The 20,774-nt window shown below is 41.5% G+C and overlaps 1 protein-coding gene across 4 annotated transcripts in view; it reads right to left on the bottom strand.

The window, feature by feature from the left end:
* The window catches only part of SPAST (spastin), a 62,883-nt gene that overhangs the window by 14,544 nt on the left and 27,565 nt on the right, over window positions 1–20,774 (bottom strand). For all 4 annotated transcript variants that reach the window (XM_048843644.2, XM_048843643.2, XM_048843645.2 and 1 more), the window contains 7 exons: window positions 12,771–12,845; window positions 9,818–9,889; window positions 9,148–9,223; window positions 8,395–8,486; window positions 6,410–6,489; window positions 4,052–4,094; window positions 3,228–3,307 (listed from right to left, as the gene is read on the bottom strand). In XM_048843644.2, coding sequence (XP_048699601.2) covers window positions 3,228–3,307; window positions 4,052–4,094; window positions 6,410–6,489; window positions 8,395–8,486; window positions 9,148–9,223; window positions 9,818–9,889; window positions 12,771–12,845 — 518 coding nt within the window. The remainder of the gene's footprint in view (window positions 1–3,227; window positions 3,308–4,051; window positions 4,095–6,409; window positions 6,490–8,394; window positions 8,487–9,147; window positions 9,224–9,817; window positions 9,890–12,770; window positions 12,846–20,774) is intronic.

Raw genomic sequence — 20,774 nt, 5'->3', positions numbered from 1 at the left:
GGAACAACTGAGCCACAGTAGTGCTGAGACATCTAGACATGTGATACATAACAGGAGTAAATACTTTAGAAGTGAACTGCAAAGCAAGAGAAATCATGTCCTTTACTGTTCATTTAAGAAATATAAAGATGGCACATTAGGTTTTTTTCTCCCCCCTCCTACAAAGGTTGAAGTCAACATTCCTTTCAGTCTCCAGTCAGGGCTGGAAGAGCTGTACTTCAGGCTTTAGCATCATTCTCCAATTTAACCATTCAAGTGCTTCAAAAGATTTGCCGAAGTCATCAGTGAAAGAGAGGGAACCCAGAACTGGTATTTCCAATGTGAAAAACAAGCAGATAAAAATAAAATCAATATTATATACTGAAAAGGAGCAGTGAAAAATAGAAACACTTTTTTGCTGTACCGCCCCACCTTTCAAAGGCAGCCATTAGAAATTGTCAAAAGGCACAATAATGGCCCGTTAAAGGAGCTAGTTCATCCAATTTTCTGGAGGCACTGCACCCAATTACAATTTCTGTTTGTGGGTTGAAGAAGGTTTAGTAGAATTATAAAGGACTAAAGTGTAGGATAAATCCCAGTCACTTGCCAACCAAGGAAATGTGGCAAGTCACTCAAGTGAACAAAGTCGATAGTAGGGAATGGGATAGCACAAAGAATTTTTCAAAAAGTTGTGCTTAGTGATGTTTGTATGTTTGCACATAGAATCTACAGTCACAGAACTTAACTTACAACCCCATTTTTTACTTCAATTAGATACTAGTTCATCTGACATGGCTGAAGATAGTTTTCTGCAAGTGTGAATTAAGATGACAATAAATGCAACTTCATTGTGCTGCAAATTTAGGCGATGTTGCAGTTATAAAATGGCTGATGCATACTAGCCCTGCTGAACACATGTGCATGTACCCCTCATGCACACACAAAAACGAAAGACTCAAACTAAAGTTACATTATTTAAATTCTTGATGCTCCGCACCTCACTCAGTTTTCCTCCTCCATGATCTACCAAGTAGATTCTTTAGTATCTCAGAAGGAGAGACGGTCTTTTCCCTTACATTAAGGAACATTTCTTATTTTCCTCTCCCTTCTCTACCTCCTGAATAGCATTCATAATGGGGTACCTAACCTCCAGAGGATGAGCACGTAGTAATATTGTGTGATCCATAAGAATTTTCACAATGGAAAGCACAAGTAACTTTTAGGTATTTTTCAATGCAAAATTTAAAATCTCAAAAACAGCAAAAAATATTGGAAAAGCTCTACACTTATGAGATCCTTGCTATTCTATGCTTAAAATTTCAGTATTGCCAACCCCAAAAATGCACAAGTCAGGAAAAAGCAAAACAAAAACCAATGAGATTTGTTTTCAACCTGAAATGCACAAAAAATGTAGAGCAGGTGCTCTCTTTAGTCAGCTGGGAAAGATGGGGCTCGCCTAGAGGTTGGGTGGGAAGGAGCTTGCCTTTGTTTCCTGTCTCCCTGCCCCAGGCACAGTGCTGATCAGCATGTTTCAACAGCAGATCTAGGTGGCGAGAAAACAGTTTGAACAGTACTCTTAAACAGCCTGACCGGGTGGCGGTGGGGTGGGAAATAGTGTTTTTCATAACTTCCAAAATGTGTGCAATTCATTCTCAATACGTTACACTTAGAAAGGGACATAAAAGGTTCTATGAATATATTGGGAACAAAAGAAAGATGAAGAAAGGTGTAGGTCCTCTATTTATCAGGGAAGAAGAGCTAATAATGGACAAGGTTCAAGAAAGCGGAAGTGTTAAACACCTATTTTGCATCAGTCTTCACTAAAAAGGTAAATTGTGACCAGTTGTTTAATATCAGTTAATGTTAACAAAGGGGAAGGAACACAGGCCAAAATAAGGAAGGTTACAGAATATTTAGATAAGTTAGATGTATTGAAGTCAGCAAGACCTGATGAAATTCATCCTACTTAAAGAACTAGCTGAACCAGTCTTGGAACTAACAGCTATTATCTCTGAACTCCAGGAGAATGGGTGGAGAAGGGCAAATGTAGTACTTATCTTCAAAAAGGGGAACAAAGAGGATATGGGGACAAAGTAGGCTTGGAAGGATTAAATTTTTATTGGTAAATGTTGGTGGGGTCTCACTTGGGGTCTGTTCTGGGTCCTTACTATTTAATATTTTCAATGATGATGATGATGAGTGAAAAATACGCTTATAAAATTTGCAGATGACAGCAAGATGGGAGGGGTTGTATGCAGTTTGGGGGACAGATTAGACTTCAAGGGGACTGATAAATTGGAGCGCTGGTCTGAAATCAACAAGATGAAATTCAATAGAGACAAGTGGAAAGTACTTCATTTAGGAAGAAAAATTAAATGCACAACTACAAAATGGGGAAAGACTGGCTAAGTGATAGTACTGCTGAAAAGGAAAAAGGATCTGCGGGTTATAATGGAACAAACTGAATACAAGACAACGATGTGATGAAGTGGTGGAAAAGGCTCATATCATTCTGAGGTGTATTAACAGGAGAATCGAATACATGGGAGGTAATCGTCCTGCTCTACTCAGCACTGGTGAGGCCTCATCTGGAATACTGTGTCCAGTGATGCCACATTTTAAGAAAGAAGTGGATCAAATGGAGAGTGTGTCCAGAGAAGTGCAACAAAAATTATCAAACTTTAGAAAACCCGACCTATGAGGCAAGGTTAAAAAACTGGCATGTACAGTCTTGAGAAAAGACTGAGGGGAGGAACAGAACAGTCAGCAAAAATGTTAGAGCTATTATAAAGAGAATGGTGATCAACTGTTCTCCACATTCACCAAAGGTAGAACAAGAAATAACCTGCTTAATATGTGGCAAGGGAGATTTACGTTAGATATGAGGAAAAACTTTCTAAATAGAAGGATAGATAAGCATGGGAACAGGCTTCCAAGGGAAGTTGTGAAATCCTCATCATTGGAGGTTTTTAAGAACAGGTTAGACAAACATGTCAGGGATGGTCTAGGTCTAGCTATACTTGGTCTTGCCTCAGCGCAGAGGGCTGGACTAGATTATGATCTCTTGATGTCCCTTCCAGTCCTACATTTCTAGGATTTTAAGTACAGGCAAGGTTACAATTTCAATGTCCCTGATAACTAGCATTAGTTCTAAATGTAACTGACAGAGCAGTTGATATGAATGTTTTGGACCAGCAATATTGTTAGCAGACCAGCAATATTGTTAGCAGAACTATCCAAGTACTTACCTAGCTAGCTGTGCAAGCTCTTTTTGGGTCAATGGACTTCCTTGCTTGCTTAAAAGATTTTTTAGTAAAATCAATCTTGTCTGAAAAGAAGCATTTATCAGTTGTAAGTTCACATACAAAAACTTATCTATTAGAAGATATAAAACAAAAATATATGGCATGTTTCTGTGAATTCAGAAGACTATATGTATGACATTTGTAGTACTTTTGACTATGATGTACATGTCAATACTTTCTTTTAAGGGGTCATATGGATTTAGTATTCATGAAATTGAGGGTCCCATTGGTTCCAGCCAGGCACTGTACAATCACGACAACTAAACTACAGTCTTGATCAGACACACTTCTGCTGCTGCTGCTAAAATAGCAAACAGTGCTAATAGGTTTTTTTTGTTTTAGTGTTGAAGAACTGCTAAAATTAGGCCACACAATTTTTTAAACTTTTGCATGAAATAATTTCATGTCAAACCAAACATACCGGCTGTTGCAGTATTCTAGGCATATCAAAACATGTCCTTGTCTGTTTAATCAGCACACTGCCTATACAACAGCAAGCTACCCAGAAGGAGAGAGCAGTTACTAGCAGATTTGATTCTACTAAGTACATCAAAATGTAATAAATATTCGCCGGAGTGGTATAAACTTACCATACTAGCCAAAGTGAATTAGTGGACACCACTAAGTCACAAAATTCAGTAATTTGCAATAAATCTACCAATCATTAGGGCAAATTAACAAGGTTCTATAATATATTTTCTTGTTTTTCCTATAAAACAGGATTTTAAGAACTCTCAGAAAGAAATGCACACAAGCCATACACTTACCTCTTCATTTGGTAAAGATACATACACGCGTTTGGTGAATCGTCTGCAAAAAAAAGAAAAAAAAGTAACATTTTAATACTTCAGAAGAACTAGCTGGTAAAAGCTGACATTTAATAAAAATACATATTTTATGCCCATGCCACCAACACTAATTTTTTTTGCTATCTATGGTAATTAACTAAAGAAAACTTAGATAGGGAATAGCAAATTTGAAATCCTTGCCCTTGACTGAGGCAGTCCAGGATGTAGCTAGATAAGAAGCAAAAAGAATGTCTGGCATCAGAGAAAGGTATATAAATATTATAACTATATCAAGTTAAAAAAAAAAAACAATCCTGGCACTAAAATAATTTATCTCCTCACAAGGGTAGGTGCAATAAAGCAAGGCCTAGTTGGGTCTTGTGGAAGCTATTCCCATGAGGATGGCACCTGGAGAATAAGGGGAGTTTTTGAGACACCTTCCATGATGTTGTAATATGCAGACAGTTGTACTTGAGATTTGTAACTTTTGCGTTATGTCCATTTTCTAAATAATAGAAACTTTACATAGCCTGAACCCCACCACACTATTTAATACTCTATTTATCTAGAAGCTTATTCTGGTGCAGGAAGGTGCGGTTTGCACTATCCAGATTGAATTTTGTCTACTGTATTTTACCACCAGTGAAAAAAATCTCTCCTTCAGTATGGTATATGCATATTCCCACTCGCAGGAGATTAACAAGTAGTACAGCCACTTAGGAAGGTGGGCGGAGGGCCAAATTGAGTGTGGGGTGATAAAAAAGGTCTGAATAAAACTCCAGGTAGTAGCCCTGCAGATTTTAAAGGTACAAACATGCCATTGGTGCTACCTTAGCCCTGATGAAACTCTTACGGGAAGAAGGAATGATTTGCTTGTAGCTTTTAATATGTTCATGGATAACGTCTCCCTACAAGGATTCCAATGACTTTGCAATACTTCAGATCAGACTCTCCAGCCCAAGCTGGTAACATCTATCCCTACAACCATCAGTGACAGAATGAATAGAACATCCTTTTTAACGTATTCTCATATTGTCCACTATTGCAGAATCTTTGGAGGCTTTGAAAATGTTGAGGAATGTAATTCATTTTCAGAGTAATTTGTAGGGAGCCAGTGAAGTCAAATCCGCATTTCTCAGCATAGAATGAGAGAGGTGTAAGTGGGAGATGCCATGCTACAAAGCAGAGGTTCTCAAACTGTGGTCCACAGACCACCAGTGGTCTGCGAGCTCCAATCAGGTGGTCCACGGATAGTTCCCTCTAAGGTGCGTGCCTAGGCGGCAGCACACAAGAGCATGAAGGGCCACCCACCTAATTAGTGGAGCCGCGCAGGCGTGCTCCACTAATTAGGTGCCTGGACCCTAGAGAAGATGCACATGTAAAGTGAGGTGGTGGACTTGGGGGGGAATACGGGGTAGGTGGAAGGGGGCAATGGGGTGAAAAGTGGGGGTGCGGGGGAATTTGGGATGTGCAGGGCTGTGGCGGCCAGAGAAAGAGACGACTTTCCCCATCTCCAGGGCTGTGGCTGCTGGGGAGAGACGGCCCTCCTTCCCAGCCTCAGCTCTACGGCAGGGGAGAGACCCCCCCACCTCCTTCCCAGTCCCAGTTCGGGGGCTGCCACAGTGGGGGAGAGAGGGCACATCCATTGCATTAGAAAGATAAAACTACTGATATTAAAATATGAGTTGTGTGCTTTTATTTGTAGAACAAAAAAATGTTTATTAAGGTTTTTGGTTTTTTTTTTTTTAATATAGTGCTTTTATCCAAAGTGCTTTACAATAGTTAGCTAATGGTACAAACAACATTTGGAAAGATCATTAAGTGGTCCACCAAGACCCTCAACAATTTTCAAGTGGTCCGTGAAAAGAAAAGTTTGAGAACCACTGTTATAAAGGATTCTTAAGAATCTGAAACGAGGCCTCCAAGGTCCTACAGCTATTGAGGATACCATGCCTCCAAATGTCCAAAAGAGAAATTCAGTGCTGCTTCTATGAAGAAGGGTCTATAGAAGAGACTTTCTGCTCAGTTTATCCTTAGGCCCAAAGAATGGAACAGATGAGTGACATGAAAGGATCTGAAAGCGTACCGGTTTAAGACCATTCCAAGCTGATGGCACTAAAGGCACAACTCACTCAAAAGGGAATGCTGAGGCACTTCTTTAAAATAAGCATTCAGTATTTTGTTAATATTTACCAACAACAACTCTAGCAAATTTCAGTCCAATACAATTTGAAAAGTGCAAGATACTTAACTGTGAAACTTGTATTTCATAACAGAAACTAATTTAAGTGCAACTGTGTCCTTGAATATATATTAAAAGGGGCATAATTTAGGTACCTGAGAACAGCATCATCCAGCTCCTGTGGCCTATTAGTTGCCCCCATTACAAGTATTCTGTCCTCTCCAGAAGACTGTACCTATAACGTTGTAAAGCAAGAGTAATGTAAATTGAAAACTTAGAAACAATGCAGTAAACTGTAAAAAGACTGAAGTACACTGATTGGATGTTGATACTAAATGCTTATGTTTGTGTGTGTGTTGGCTTTATGTTATCCACAGAATTTTCTGCCTAGTTTGCGGTTTAAAAAAACAAAAAAAAACAAAAAAAAACAACCGATATATTTAAACTCCATCTCAGTTTTCCATAGCAGCATCTGGTGTCCAAAATAAGTGCCATAAGTAGGACTGGCAATTAGAACATATAGTCTTGGAGAATTTTGATATTGTGAGTGCTCTAAGTTAAAAAGTAAACAGGCTTACTTTACTATCTTTACTGTTTTAAACAAAGTCAAATTTTACTGCCACTCAGAGCAGTGAAACTACACTGAAACGTATAGAGGAGAGGAAAATTGAAATGTAGGTCTAAAACTCAGGAACTTCTATAATAGATCAGACCAATGATCAATCTAATCTAGTATCCTGACTGACAGTGGCCAGTGCCAAATATTTCAAAGTAGATAATTATGCAATAGCCTACCCACAGAGAAAGTTTCTCCTAAGTCCCTCAGTTATGAGGTTGATTTATGACAAAGCATGAAGGTTCATATCCCTTCCATTTTTTTTTTTTTTTTAAAATCTACCTAACTAGGGATGTTTCAATTATCCATATGGCTGTCTGGTTCCCTTTTAGAATCCTGTGAAGCTCTTGGCCTCAATAATATCTGATGGCAATGAATTCCTCAAGAACATTATGTGAAAGAGTACTTCCTTTTATAAGTTTCAAATTTGCTGCCTTTTAATTTTGTTTAATATTTCTTATTTTTGTATTATAAAAGGATAAATGGGAGAACTCTATCTTCTCCGTACCATTAATCACCTTACATACCTCTAAACTAAAAAAAGTGTCCAAACCTTTTCCAGTCATATTTATATGGAAGTTTTTCCATGCCTTTAATAATTTTCACTGTTTGTCTCTGAACCACGCTGTTTCTGCTATGTTGTTGAGACAGAGGATTACAATTTAACTCATATTCCACTGCAGGGTTTGCCATTATTTATATCAATGGCATTCTAATTTTTATTGGTTTTCCATCTCAATGACAATTTGTCTCAGTGTAAGGAATGAAACCAACATTCCTTATGTGTGCTGCATTTTTCAGTAGAAACTATAATCTTGGTTTGTTTGCAGTTTTCCATAATCCAAATTAATATTTACTATAATGTAGAATACCCAGAAAACAAGCCTCCTTATAACAGTTTCATAGTTGCATATATCAAAAATCTAAATTAATGATTAGCCAGAAGCCTCCTTTTTCCTCCAAGTCCCACATTTCCAAAAGCTCAGACTCCATTAGGAGGGAAAGACACACCCCTGAACAGCAAAAAGGCAATAGTTATATAACCCTTTTTCACCATGACTATTTCTAGAGATGCACGCTATATAAGTGGGGTGTAGGCCCAACATTGAACCTGAATGTCTCCTCCAACGGCTTAAACTCTCATCAACCCACAACAGTAGTGCTGGGTTCTTCCTCCTGCCCAAGAAATGAATTCCTTCCCTCATAGCTTCTCTGCCGTTACTCCCACCACTTACCCATCTTCTCTTCCCCAGCCATGCAATACTAGAGTCCACCCACAGCTCCTCCCCAGGTGTCTATCACCATCCTCCCTGCTCAAAGACTGAACTCTCCGTGGTGCTCCAGTTCTTTACTGGGAAAAAGGTAGAAGATGTTTGCTAAGAAGTATTTTTATTGCTGTTCAAGGAAATAAAGGAGAGGATATTTAACTGGTGGAGCTTAACCCCATTAGCATAACATTAGCAGCTTTCATTGGCCCCCCATCATTGTATTAAGTAACAACAATACTGTAATACTGATACTTACGCCATCAAATTCTATTAAAAATTCTGTTTTTAGACGCCTACTAGCATCATGTTCACCTTCTCTTCTTTCGCATAAAAGGCTATCAACTTCATCTAAAAAGAAAAAAGTCTTAGTTTTAAAGTTTCAGCCAGTGAGATAGCTAAACATCAAGGTTTTAATTCAACTATTATTTTGCTAGTGTGGGGCTCCAATAAGAGGTCTTATCTTTATTCTTCAGGAGGCAGACAAACTTTGGCAAAGTTAAAAAAATATTTGTACAGGTGTTAAAAGTGCAAGGCCCAGTGGCATCAGTAAAGCATCACTGATTTGACATCATCTGACAGGACAGGAATTTTGTATGCATTCTGTCATCTGTGGGTAATAAACCCCAAGTTTTCAAATAGGATGAGAAAATAAATGCAAAACATTGTCATAGCTCTGTACTGCAGGTAATATATAAAAATGCACTAAAATAGAATCTTTGCATGCAAGGTTATCATAGGACAATTCTTTTGTTAGTTAGTTAAGCTTTTCCTAGATTACTGGATACTAGGGCAGAATGGGGAACACGCTCAAGTGAAACATGCTCCCCAAATGAAATACCAATTAAGAAGCAAGTAATCACTGATGCAGAGAGATCCCCTATCTTGTTATGTCTTGCATTATTACTGGGACAAGTGAGCCTCAAATATAGAGAGCACTTTAGTTTAAAAAGATTTTATTTTGCAAAAAATATATATACAGATCTTACTAACCAAACATTAAAGGTCTTACCTATAAAAATTATAGACGGCTGAAGTTCTCTGGCTACTGCAAAAAGAGCACGCACCAGTTTCTCTCCCTCACCTACCTAAACAGGTCAAGTATTTTTCAAAACAAATATTACAAAAAAGTCAATAAGCAACTGTTCACAAACACAAGCTTTGCATGAACCATTCCCATACCATGGATAAGCAAACCACTAGTTCAGCACTAAGTGGTGAAACACCCTGCCTTTTTCCACACAAAAAAATATGAAAACTTCACTAATGATTCTGGCTGGAAATATTAAAGGAGCATAAGGGAGTTAAGTGCCTAAATCACAATGAAATTCAAAGCAAGTTGGGCTCTCTTGAAAATCACAGCTTTTATACTTAAATAAAAATATTTCCACAGGAGTGCAGGAGTTTGCTCAATAATGAAGAGTCAATTTCTGAAACTGCTATTTTGTGTTTGTTAGTATCAAATACACCTTTTCAGTATAATGCATCATCTAGTGTGTGGACGTGTGGAGGATTTTGGCTTAACGAGGCTAGTGGACAGAGGCAGCACCCTCCCATGGCACAGGATATCCCCCTCATAGTCATCAAAAATATCAATGTATTAGCCCTACAAGTCTGTCAGATAATCAAGAGCCTAATGTATTAGCATTAAGAAACCAAAACCATTAGCAACTGTTACTTACATATTTTGAAGTTAGGCTTGCAGCACTTATGTTAAAGAAGGTTGCATTTGATTCTGCAGCAACTGCTTTGGCCTGAAAAACAGTGAATCTCTTATTAACGGTAGGCAAGTTTAGGATTTAGAATAAACTTAACAAGACAATAAGTATAGTGTATGAAGAAAAATAGAATATGATGTAACAGAACTTTAGCTAAATCTGGATCTTGTATAAGATATAAAAATCAGTATGCCTCATGAACAATTTGTGAATCTCTGCTAAGTCAGTTAAGTAGGCATAACTACTACTAGAGGGAAACTTGAGAGTTTAGGTCATTCAGATATCAGTTGCTCAAACTGGTACTACTCCTAGAGAATTAGGATGGTCTTTGCCCAGTTTCTTCAAGAAGTTATAACATAAAACTTTAACCAGATGATTCAGTAACTAAAACCAAACTAGTGCATATACTTTAAGGCAGTGGTCTCCAACCTTTTAAGCACAAGATCACTTTTCCAATTTAAGTGCAACCCAAGATCTATCTCAAAGAAAACATAGTAATCACACGAACCCAAACACCCTTACCCCGCCCCATCCCTTACCCGAGGCCCTGCACTGCTCACCATCACCCCAAAAGCTCTGGGCTGGGGCAGAGGGGTTAGGAGTGTGGGAGGGGCTCCAGGCTGATCATGGGGCAGGGGATTCGTGTGCAGGAGGGGGTTTGGGCTCTATGAGGGAGTTTGGGTGTAGGAGAGGGCTCAGGACTGGGGCAAGAGATTGGGGTGCAGGAGGGGATGTGGGGGGCTGGCTCCGGGAGGGGGCTCAAGGCTTGGGCAGCAAATTGGGATGCAGGGTGTGGACTCTGTGAGGAGGCTGGGGCATGGGGTTGAGGTGCAGGAGGGCGTGTGGGGTGCAGGCCCTGGGAGGGGGTTGGGATGTGGGAGGATCAGGGATGGAGTGCTGGTTGGGGTTCAGGGCTGGGGCAGGGGTTCGGGCTCCAGCTGGGTGTCACTTAATTCAGGCGGCTTCCAGGCAGCAGGGCTAAGGCAGGCTCCCTGCCTGCCCTGGTCCCACACTGCTCCCAGAAGCGGTCGGCATGTCCAACAGCAGCTCCTAGGTGTGTGTGTGGGGGGGGGTGGGGGGGGGAGGAGGGAAGAAAGGGAGCGGGGCAAGGGGTCTCTGCACACTGCCCTCATCTACAGGCACTGCCCCCACAGCTCCCATTGGCCAGGAATGGAGAACCGCAGCTAAAGGGAGCTGCGGGGACAGTGCCTGCAGGCAAGGGCAACACGCAGAGACCCCTTGCCCCTCCCCACCAGGAGCGGCGTGGAGCCTGCCTTAGCTCCGCTCCACAGCCACACCGTTAGTGGCCAATCTCACGGTTCGGCTGTAGAAGGGTTGGCAACCCTAGACTGAGATCGACTATCAGAAGCTCCACAATTGACCAGTTGATCGCAATCTACCGGATGGTGACCACTGCACTAAGGTATACACCACTGAGTCCGACTTAAAAGAATTTTGTTCTGACAGTTTCTGAAATGCCTAGATGCACAAGCTGATGCACTACAAGCATGCATCAACCCTTGTGTCCTGAATGAACCACAAGTCACTCTACTCGACAGAATAGGAAGAAACTTCAGTCGGGCAAAGTTGTCATCTATGGAGTTTGCGTTTCTCTGAAGCATCTACACAGACCACTTTTAGATAGGTGCTAGTTGTACAAGTGGTCTAATCCACCATTGCAATTCACATCCACTGTACTTAGAAAATATACTAAAAAAGAGTGCAATTGTCATGACTGTACTTGTTAAAAGTGTAAAGGCTAAATCAATTTAGATGCCAATATTTAATATATTTAATTTTTAACTCATTTGCAATATTAGTTGGATGATTAGTTTCACTAATTTAGTTTAATAATATTATTTTTCTCTCACCTATGTAGCAAGAGAGGCAATCTTCAGAGGAAAACTGGGAAGGGGAGAAAAGCCACTTCTCAGTGGAAGTTCACAGTGAGGGAAGGAGTGGGGGGGGGAGGGGACTTTCCTCCCTTTCTATCAGTTGTACTCTAATCATACTGGAATAAAAGGAAGACTTATGACCAGGAAACTGGAGTATTACACCTGATCAGTACAGAGCCAGTCTCTGTATGTTTTACTCCATGGAATGCATCAGTCAAATATTGAGTTAGTGGTTGAGAATTCATTTTTATATATAGTTTTAAAATTTAGTTCAGTGGCCAATTGAATATTATGCTTAGCAGACTGCCTCATTCTTATGCATACAAAAATATTACCTACTGCATTCATTTTAAAAAGTGAATTTAGGATCTTAAGATGAAAGTTATATATTTTAATCTTTATTTTAAAATGTATTTTATTTTTATACTAAAATTATGTTCTATGTTTATAACAGAGTAGAGTTTTTTTTTTAAACAGATTATATAAAATTAAATAATTATGTGCGATATCTCATGGTAGAAAGTTTTAATAGGTATAGTCCAGTAGGACAGCATTGCTTCTAAGTAGTCGCCATTTAAATCAACCTTTCACTTGTGTAACAGTGTTAAATTACAGTGAAACATCAGAAAATTCAGAAGTAAAGGTTCCACATTTGTTAGCTCAGCCACATTGCATATGCAGAGAGTATACAGTTTATGTCAGACAATAATAGCCACCAAATACATTTCCTAATCTCATTCACTGCATTCAGCCCCTGCATTGAATGAGGTAAGTCATTCAGTACACAAATTCTCACTTTCTTCAGTGAAAGGAATTGCTTAGAAAGAAATTAGTTACTTGTAAACAGAAGCCATCTACTAAATAAAAATATAGAACTGTTACTAAATAGCACTGGATCACAACAGCACAATTTAGGAGATCCCTGTGGAGGATTTCTCAATTTCATAGACAAGAAAAGCAAAAATTCCTGAGAACAGTTTATATCTAGAGTTCCAACAAATAAGACACAGTAATTTTCTCACCAGCATAGTCTTCCCATTTCCTGGTGGGCCAAACAGCAATAATCCACGTGGAGGAGCTCTAAGTCCTGTAAATAACTGAGAGAGATACTGCATTAGAGTAAACGCCTTGGCAGGGTTACAAATATTGCAACTAAGCATGAGATTCTATTTAAAAAAAAAAAAAAATCAGTAGTTTTCTAGAATATAGCTTTTTAGTTCCTTAAAACTAGAGCTCCATTTTCCATAATGAAACATACTGTACTCAGTACAATATTTCAGGGCTCACTACAATCCTGAAGATACCATAAAGACAGCCTATCTTAAAAGGTAGAGACTTCATGGTGAATACCACAAAAATTACAAAAAGGTATTGAAAAAGTTAAGCCAAAGTACAATTGTGCTTTGGAAATATAAAAACAAAAATGTAGAAATAGTGACAGCAGAAAAGACATTCACAGCATTGCTGAAAACTAACTGAAGCAAAAATAATGTTTTAGCGCAAATATGAAATTTAAAGAAATGAAAGGGAGGAATTGGCAAAAGTGTACAATTATGCAACCAGGACCTATATTGCATACAACATGTTCCAGTTCTTAAGACTCTCCCACAGTAAGGTTATCTAGAAAGTCTGAACACCAAAATAATCTGAAAGCACTATGTTCTGTTGCAGCCTTAAAGTTATGGCCCTACCAAAATCATGGCCCTGAAAAATGAGACACGGACCATGAAATCTGGTCTCCCCCTTGAAATCTGGTCCAGGGTGAAAGTAATTTAAAAGGATTTACCGGTACGCCGGAGTCCTGAGCTGGGGCGGAGCCTCAACCAGAAGAGGCGGGGCCTTTAAAGATTTAAAGGCCCCAGGGCTCTGGCTGCAGCTGGGCGCCTGGTGCCTCTAAATCACCCCTGGAGCTCCCAGCTGCACAGGCAGCTGGGAGCCCCAGGGCTCAGGGGCAATTTAAAGGACCCGTGGCTCCAGCCACTGCTACTGCAGCGGTGCTCTGGGCCCTTTAGGGCACCGCCCGAGCCCCGCTACCAGAGTCCCGGGGTAGTGGCTGCAGGGCTCAGGCAGCGCTTTAAAGGGCCCAAGGCTCTGGCCGCAGCAGGGAGCCCTGTGCCTTTTAAATCGCCAACCTGGGGAAGCCGGACCGTACAAGCTTACTTTCACCTCTGAATCTGGCTATGGTAGTGGGATTGTGGTATTGCCACCCTTATTTCTGCAATGCCTTAAGAGCTGAGTGGCCAGAGAACAGCTGTTACTGGCCAGGCACCCAGCTCTGAAAGCAGCTCCTCTGTCAGAAGCAGCGCAGAAATGAGGGTGGCATGGTATGGGCGTGTGTGTGTGGGGGGTCATTTTGGGGGGGGGGGGGGGGCAGAGCCAGACTTATGAGTGGGCGACCTGGGCAACCACCCAGAGCGCTGTGGTCTGGGGGGGGCAGGGCACAATACTATGGTCACCCCCCAACACACCCACAGAGCCAAGGCCCCTTTAACTCCTGAGTGGTGGGCCTGGAGCTGGTGGGGGCAGGCCAAGGCTGGGGGCACCTTGGCCAGGGGCTCCTACCGTGCACCAGACTCCAGCTGCTAGTCTTGGGCAGGTTGGGGAGGGACAGGACTTTCTCTTCCCCTGAACAGGCTGCTCCTGGGACCGGGTCACACCCACCCTTGGGAACCTCCCCTGACTGCAGGAAGCTCCATGGCTGCTGGCTGGGAAACCAGCTCTGAAGGCAGTGCTGCTACCAGTAAGCAGTCTAGAAGTAAGGGTGGCAATACCGTGACCCCCTAAAATAGCTCTGCAACCTCACCCACCCCAACCTCCTTTTGGGTTGGGACCCCCACGGTTACAACACCATGAGATTTCAGATTTAAGTATCTGAAACTGTGAAATTTAAGTTTTTTAAAATCCTATGACCCTGAATTTGCTAGGGTCCTATTTAAAATCCTTCCAGTGAAACAAAGTACCAATTTAGAGATTCAATGATTATTGAAATTCCTATAAATTTGTATTGACCCTTAAAACTAAGAACAACTTCCCTAATTTACACTGACTAAGTTATTTTGCCTCTGGTTAAGGAGAAAAGAAAGTACATACTTTGAATTTCTTGTGCTATATTCAAGCTTGCAGAAATTAGTAGTTTTAAACACGGTTAACCAGTATTCTCTGGTTGAGTTTAAGCCAGGCATAGTTAGAGATTCTGTGGTGCTGGGGGAGCTGTAGCCTACAGCCTATGAGGTACTGCCATCCTCCCCAACATGGTTCAAGAGTGGGAGGCAGGGATGTAAAGTTGGGCCTACTGACTGGGATATTAACACCTCCAGAGGGAGGGTGAGATGCTGGTTTCTCAAATGAGCATTTAAAAAGAAAGTTTCAAGGTCTTGGTTGTGTGTAGATGGGTTAGAGTGAAGCAAGTAAGTGGACAGAAAGAGGAAATTTGTATATGAAGTCATGGATGAAAACAAAGAAGGGACTGGTATTGGAGAAGCAAAGGATAAGACTAAAATCTTGTCTAGACAGTACCAGAAAAGCACGCCACAGGGGCATAATTTGTAAAGTGCGTTACCATGCTGTGCTCTAAACAGCGGTGAAAGTAACTTAAAGGACTTACCGGTACTCTAGAGTCCTGTGAAGGGGAAGGGGCCTCAACCAGAAGGGGTGTGGCCTCAACTGGAAGAGGCGGGACCTTTAGAGCCCCAGGCCCTTTAAATTGAGATTTAAAGGGCCCCAGGCTCCAGCTGCGGTAGTGGAGGCTGGGGGCCCCGGGCTCTTTAAATCACTGCCAGAGCTACCAGCTGCAGAGGCAGCTGGGAGCCCCAGGGCTCAGGGTCCATTTAAAGGGCCTGGGGCTCCCAGCTGCTGCTACCGCAGCGGAGCCCCAGGCCCTTTAAATTGCCGACGGTGCCCCGGGGGACCCAGCTGCTGCCACGACTGTGGGGATCTGGCCGCTGCTACCGCTCCGGGCCCTTTAAATTGCCACCAGAGCCCCGCTGCCGGAGCCGGCCAAGATTTAAGGGGCCCGGGGCAGTAGCGGCGGCCAGAGCCCCAGGCCCTTTAAATCGCCGTCCGACCTCTGCTGCCGAAGCCCTGAGTAGCGGTGTTGGGGCTCCGGCGGTGATTTAAAGGGCCAGGGGCTCCCAGCCACTGCTACCACAGCAGAGCCCCAGGCCCTTTAAAATTGCCGCTGGAGCCCCAGGGATCCCGGCCACCTCAGCCACCTGGGGGCTCCAGCAGCAATTTAAAGGGCCCAGGGCTCCAGCTGCTGCAGGGAGCCCCAGGCCCTTTAAATTGCCACCTGGGGAAGCCGGTTCAGTATGGTGTACTGGCTTACTTTCACCTCTGGCTCTAAGTGCCCTGTGAAGACCCTGCTAGGTACCTAGTTTGTGTTTACATTTACATCAATGAAAACTAGTTACTGTTCAGAACACACCAGCATGGTCTACATGGGGCAGTTGGAGCACAACATGTTAGAATGCTCTGCATATGACACCCCTCTGAAGCCCTTTGCTATGCTATAGACAAGCCCCAACAGAATAAGGAAGTGGAGGGGAGGACAAAATGGGAGAGAGTTCAAGAAACAGAGGGATAAGCAAGAGGTCAGGCAACCCAAGAATAGGAGACTAGAAAAAACTGGAAAACAGAGCAAAGAAAAAAAGGTTAAGAAAGATCCTAACAGAAATAGTCATTGGTCACAAACATGAAAAACTACCTCAGGCTACATTTACACTGAATTTCAGGAAATTCCCCCACTATAGATCTATCAGCAGCTCTTCCTCTGGTGGGAGTGCTAGTGTAGATGAACTGCAGGTATTTTACCAGCATATTTAAACCGTCTCCTCAAAATAAAAAAAATGCTAGCAGCCAGCCAAAAATGCTTACCATTTCCTCTGTTGCTAGCACTGGTAAAGTTGTACCTATGTTACAAATAGTGTGTGTGGGGGGGGTGGGAGTGGTGATTCTCAGTGTAGACAGGGCAACAGCAACATGGAGAAGCAAAGGAGAGGTAGAGAAGGACTTAAACTATTTAATATAACAAAAAAGAAAGTTGGGGGGGGGTCAGTGGTATTATTTCTTAACATTACTTTGAAGACAACCATTTAATTCAGAAAACACACAAAACCTTAAGCACACTGAGCTTCCTCTCCTGAACAAGCTGTGCTGAACAACTCGCTATTAGCATTTTGTACCAACAACCATTACAGCTCTTTTCTCACCTGCCAGCCCTATTAAAAATTAGTTCAGTAGATGGGTCTACAGTTCCTGTACTTGCAAATCAAACCCAGTTCACTCCCATTTTCAGCATGTATTTTTTAAATAAGAAGACAGGAAAAAAATCAAATATGATCTGAATAATCTTGTCATCTAAAACAGATTATAAATCAAAACAAAAGAGATACTACCCATTGTGGAAAAGGGAAGACAAAACCTTAGATAACAATCAGACAAAGAACAAATGCTGCCAGAAACATCCTCAGTGTCCGTTAGACATAGAATTGAAAGATATTTGCAAGAATCTGAAACCTTGCCAACATGAAAGTCACCAAAATGAATCATTTCCCTTCTAAAGTCAACAAAATATAGAACTAGTAAAAACACACGGACTATTTCTTTAAACACAAATAATGACCACCAATGTTTTAATAAAAATCATTCTGTTCTATATTTGAAATACGAGGTCTGCATTTCGCACTTTGAAGGAGACATAAGAATCAGTGCATCCTCCCCATTTCATTTGAGCGGAAAGCAAAACTGTAGCTCATGGGAAGCCACTATTTAAGTTCTCCCCCCAAAAAATCTAGCCAAGATCCTCCACTAAAGGAAGGGAAAGTGAGGCTCTGCTACTCCAAAATGTAAAAAAACCAAACAGAGAAAAGATTTACAGAAATAAAGAAACTAGAGAGAGCCTCACATCACAGCAGTAGTAGTATAGGGTCCAATCATTATTTTATTTTCGCAATAAGGGTTGTTCCTTCATGCCCAACCCAGATTGCAGAATGGAGTCTGCTGGGGCTGGAGTAACATCCCAGCGCATGCCACAGTGATAGCTCTCCTTCGTTAGGGAGGCAGCCATTGGTTAGTTTCCAGTACAGTAGAATCTCAAAGTTACAAACACCTTGGGAATGGAAGCTGTTTATAACTCTGAAATGTTCGTAACTCCGAACAAAGTGTTATGGTGGTTCTTTCAAAAGTTTACAACTGAACATTGACTTAATACAGCTTTGAAACTTTACTATGTGGAAGAAAAATACTGCTTTCAACCATCTTAATTTAAATGAAACAAACGCAGAGTTTCCTTACCTTGTCAAATTTTTTTTTTTTTAAAACCTCCCCTTAATTTTTTTAGTAATTTATGTTTAAAGACAGTACTGTACTGTATTTGCTTTTTGTTGTCGTCTCTGCTGCTGCCTGATTGTGTATTTCTGGTTCCAAACAAGGTGTTTAGTCCACCATTCAGTTTGTAACTCTTGTATTTGTAACTCTGAGGTTCTAATGTACTTCATTCAAGTGCTGAGACTGGCCAGCAGTGTCCACCAGTAATGAACAGCAGCAGATGGAAGTGGCCTTTTTTGAGACACTCTTCACTGCTAAAAACCTAGCACTACACCACTGCTGCTCTGAATTTCTGGCATTGGCGTAGGCCTCTGGTATTGGCGTAGGCCGGGAGTGTCTAACAAACTCCTTACTGGGGCTATTACCTCAGTCAAGCCTCACAGAAAGACAGGACTGGCAGGCACAGAAAATATCAGGATGCTCCAATATGAACACAAAGTGGAAGGAGAGATATTCTGTTAACAGCTAAGGCGACTGTGGCCTTAACCCTATTTTTCACTGCTACCAGAACAAATTGTTTGATGGAGACATCTGAAAGTTTAGGGAAGCTGCAGCTACATGACCAAAGAGAGTTCTTGTCAGCTCCTGCCATTAAAAATTCACCTTTTAGAATGACTGCAGATAATCTGTTCAATTTCTTATAAAACTCCAAAGAAAATCCTAAAGTCCATTCCAAGGCCTCCTAGCATTAAGAACCACCAATTAACTAACCTATTTCATAGACCCTTACTCTCACCCTCTTCTTCACAAGATCTAATTTACCCTCCAAAGACACCTCTAGAAACTCAATTGTTTGCTTGAAATTGCTGTCTTTGTAACAAAATGGCCTCAGATTGGAGCCTATCTTTTGAAAGACAGACAATGAACAAAGACTTCAAGCACGTACATATGGGTGAGTGCCAAATGGAGAGTGCCAAAAACTGTAAATGCCTGGCTGACTCCTCAGTGAATATGGAACCTTCCACTATCCCAGTTCTGCTTTTTAGCCCAATGGCTGCTGCTAGAGAGGGAATGGCTTGAGCCCTCCTCTCCCTACAGCTCTTCTAGTAAAGGTATGTCTTCAATGCAGAGTTAAGTCAGGAAACTGGCACTCAGGTTAGCCTGGCCCAGGTTTGAGCAGCTAAACTGCAATGCCTTATCTGGAGTTACTGTGTCTTCACTGGTGCTATACTTACCCAAGTATGATGCTAAGACTTTTGGAAGCAAAGCCCATCATTGTTTGTGCTGCAGTAAGCTAGACTGCTCTTTCACAGTGACATACTTGTAGGAGAACTTGTCTGTCCTTCTGGGCACTAAGGGGTAAGTAACAGGACAACAACCAGTACTCAGATGATTTATTCTGCATCCTCACAGCAAAACCGGAGAGTTACTATCCTGAGTAAAAAACAACACATGAGCTCTAGTTTCTACCCTCAGCCAGGCCCGCTAGCCTGGATTTAAAGTACCAAACTTAAGTGAGAGGCTAGTGTGTGTGAATGGGAGGGGATTGGGGCAATGCCTAAGTTAACTCTAGTGAAGATAGAGGATGAAGCTGCAGCTACAACATACACAGATTGGGAAAAGTTTTGAACCCCAAGTCCAAGTCATTTGAAGTCCTATGAAGTTCTCCCCTCCATGCCCTCAAAATAGTCACAAAAATTAAAGCACTGAACACATTCCGCCTTTTCACCTCTGCCAGGGTATACAAACCCATTCACCCTTGAATACTATAGGCCACTGCTGGACGCTCCCAGGCCAGCTATCCACAAATCTGTACCATTTGGACCGATCCCCCTCCATCCTAGATTTCTGTTTGTAGCTTCTGAGGGTTTTTTGCTGTCACAATGTTCAAGAAATTCTTTAAAATGGATACCTTAATTAACCCGTTGCAACCTATCAATATGCATTCCAAAAGCTACATCATAGTTATATGATGCTAGCATCAAAGCTATAGTTTGCTACATCATCTAACACTTTGACACAAATAGGAATACAATCAAAATGGGGGGGGGGGGGAGAAGGGGAAGGGGGGAGAGAAGCTTTCTACCTCTACTTAATCTGCCATCTACCATCCCTTTCTAAAAAGGAATCCGTTTCACAAGAAATTTCCAACCATTTTTAGTCCACATCATTCTTCTCTGCCTGGTCTCAGTCTTCAGTTTATCAATAAAGAACATTCAGTTCTTTTGTCCTTCAAGTGTGATTATTCCAATCATTTGCATTCTTAATTTGAGCTATTCATTGATTTGCTTTCCAACTGTGATTTTGGTTGAATTATGTATATTTCATCTGCAGAAACATGTAGCACCAATCTACCAAATGCATGGGCCAATTTTTTTTTTTTAAATGCTAGTCCTAATTTATATTCTAATGCATCAAGTGTGATCTTAACTAGTGTGAATTCCTCCCTCAAAGATCAGCAACAATTTACTTGGTCTGTTCTCCTTTTCCATTACCTTCATATACTGACCTCCCCTACCCACTGCAGCCTCTATTTCCTCTCAACTTTGACCACTCTGAATCCTGTGCCAGTGTACTAGACAGTGTCACTTACAACAAAACATTTTCACACATGGAATTCAAGCTTTCCTAACTCTGTTGTTCCTGCATGTCCCTCCAGCTACCATTACAGCCTCATCTCCCTTATTTGCCTCTTCTCTCCACATTCCGCCCAATCACTGTTCAGCTCCTTCCTCTTGCTTTGCTTCCCACTCATGCCAGTA

This window comes from Caretta caretta, chromosome 3 (assembly GCF_965140235.1).
Source record: "Caretta caretta isolate rCarCar2 chromosome 3, rCarCar1.hap1, whole genome shotgun sequence".
Classification (NCBI taxonomy): domain Eukaryota; kingdom Metazoa; phylum Chordata; order Testudines; family Cheloniidae; genus Caretta; species Caretta caretta.
The sequence above is the reverse complement of the archived record's forward strand: the minus strand, read 5'-3'. Positions and strand labels throughout refer to the sequence as shown.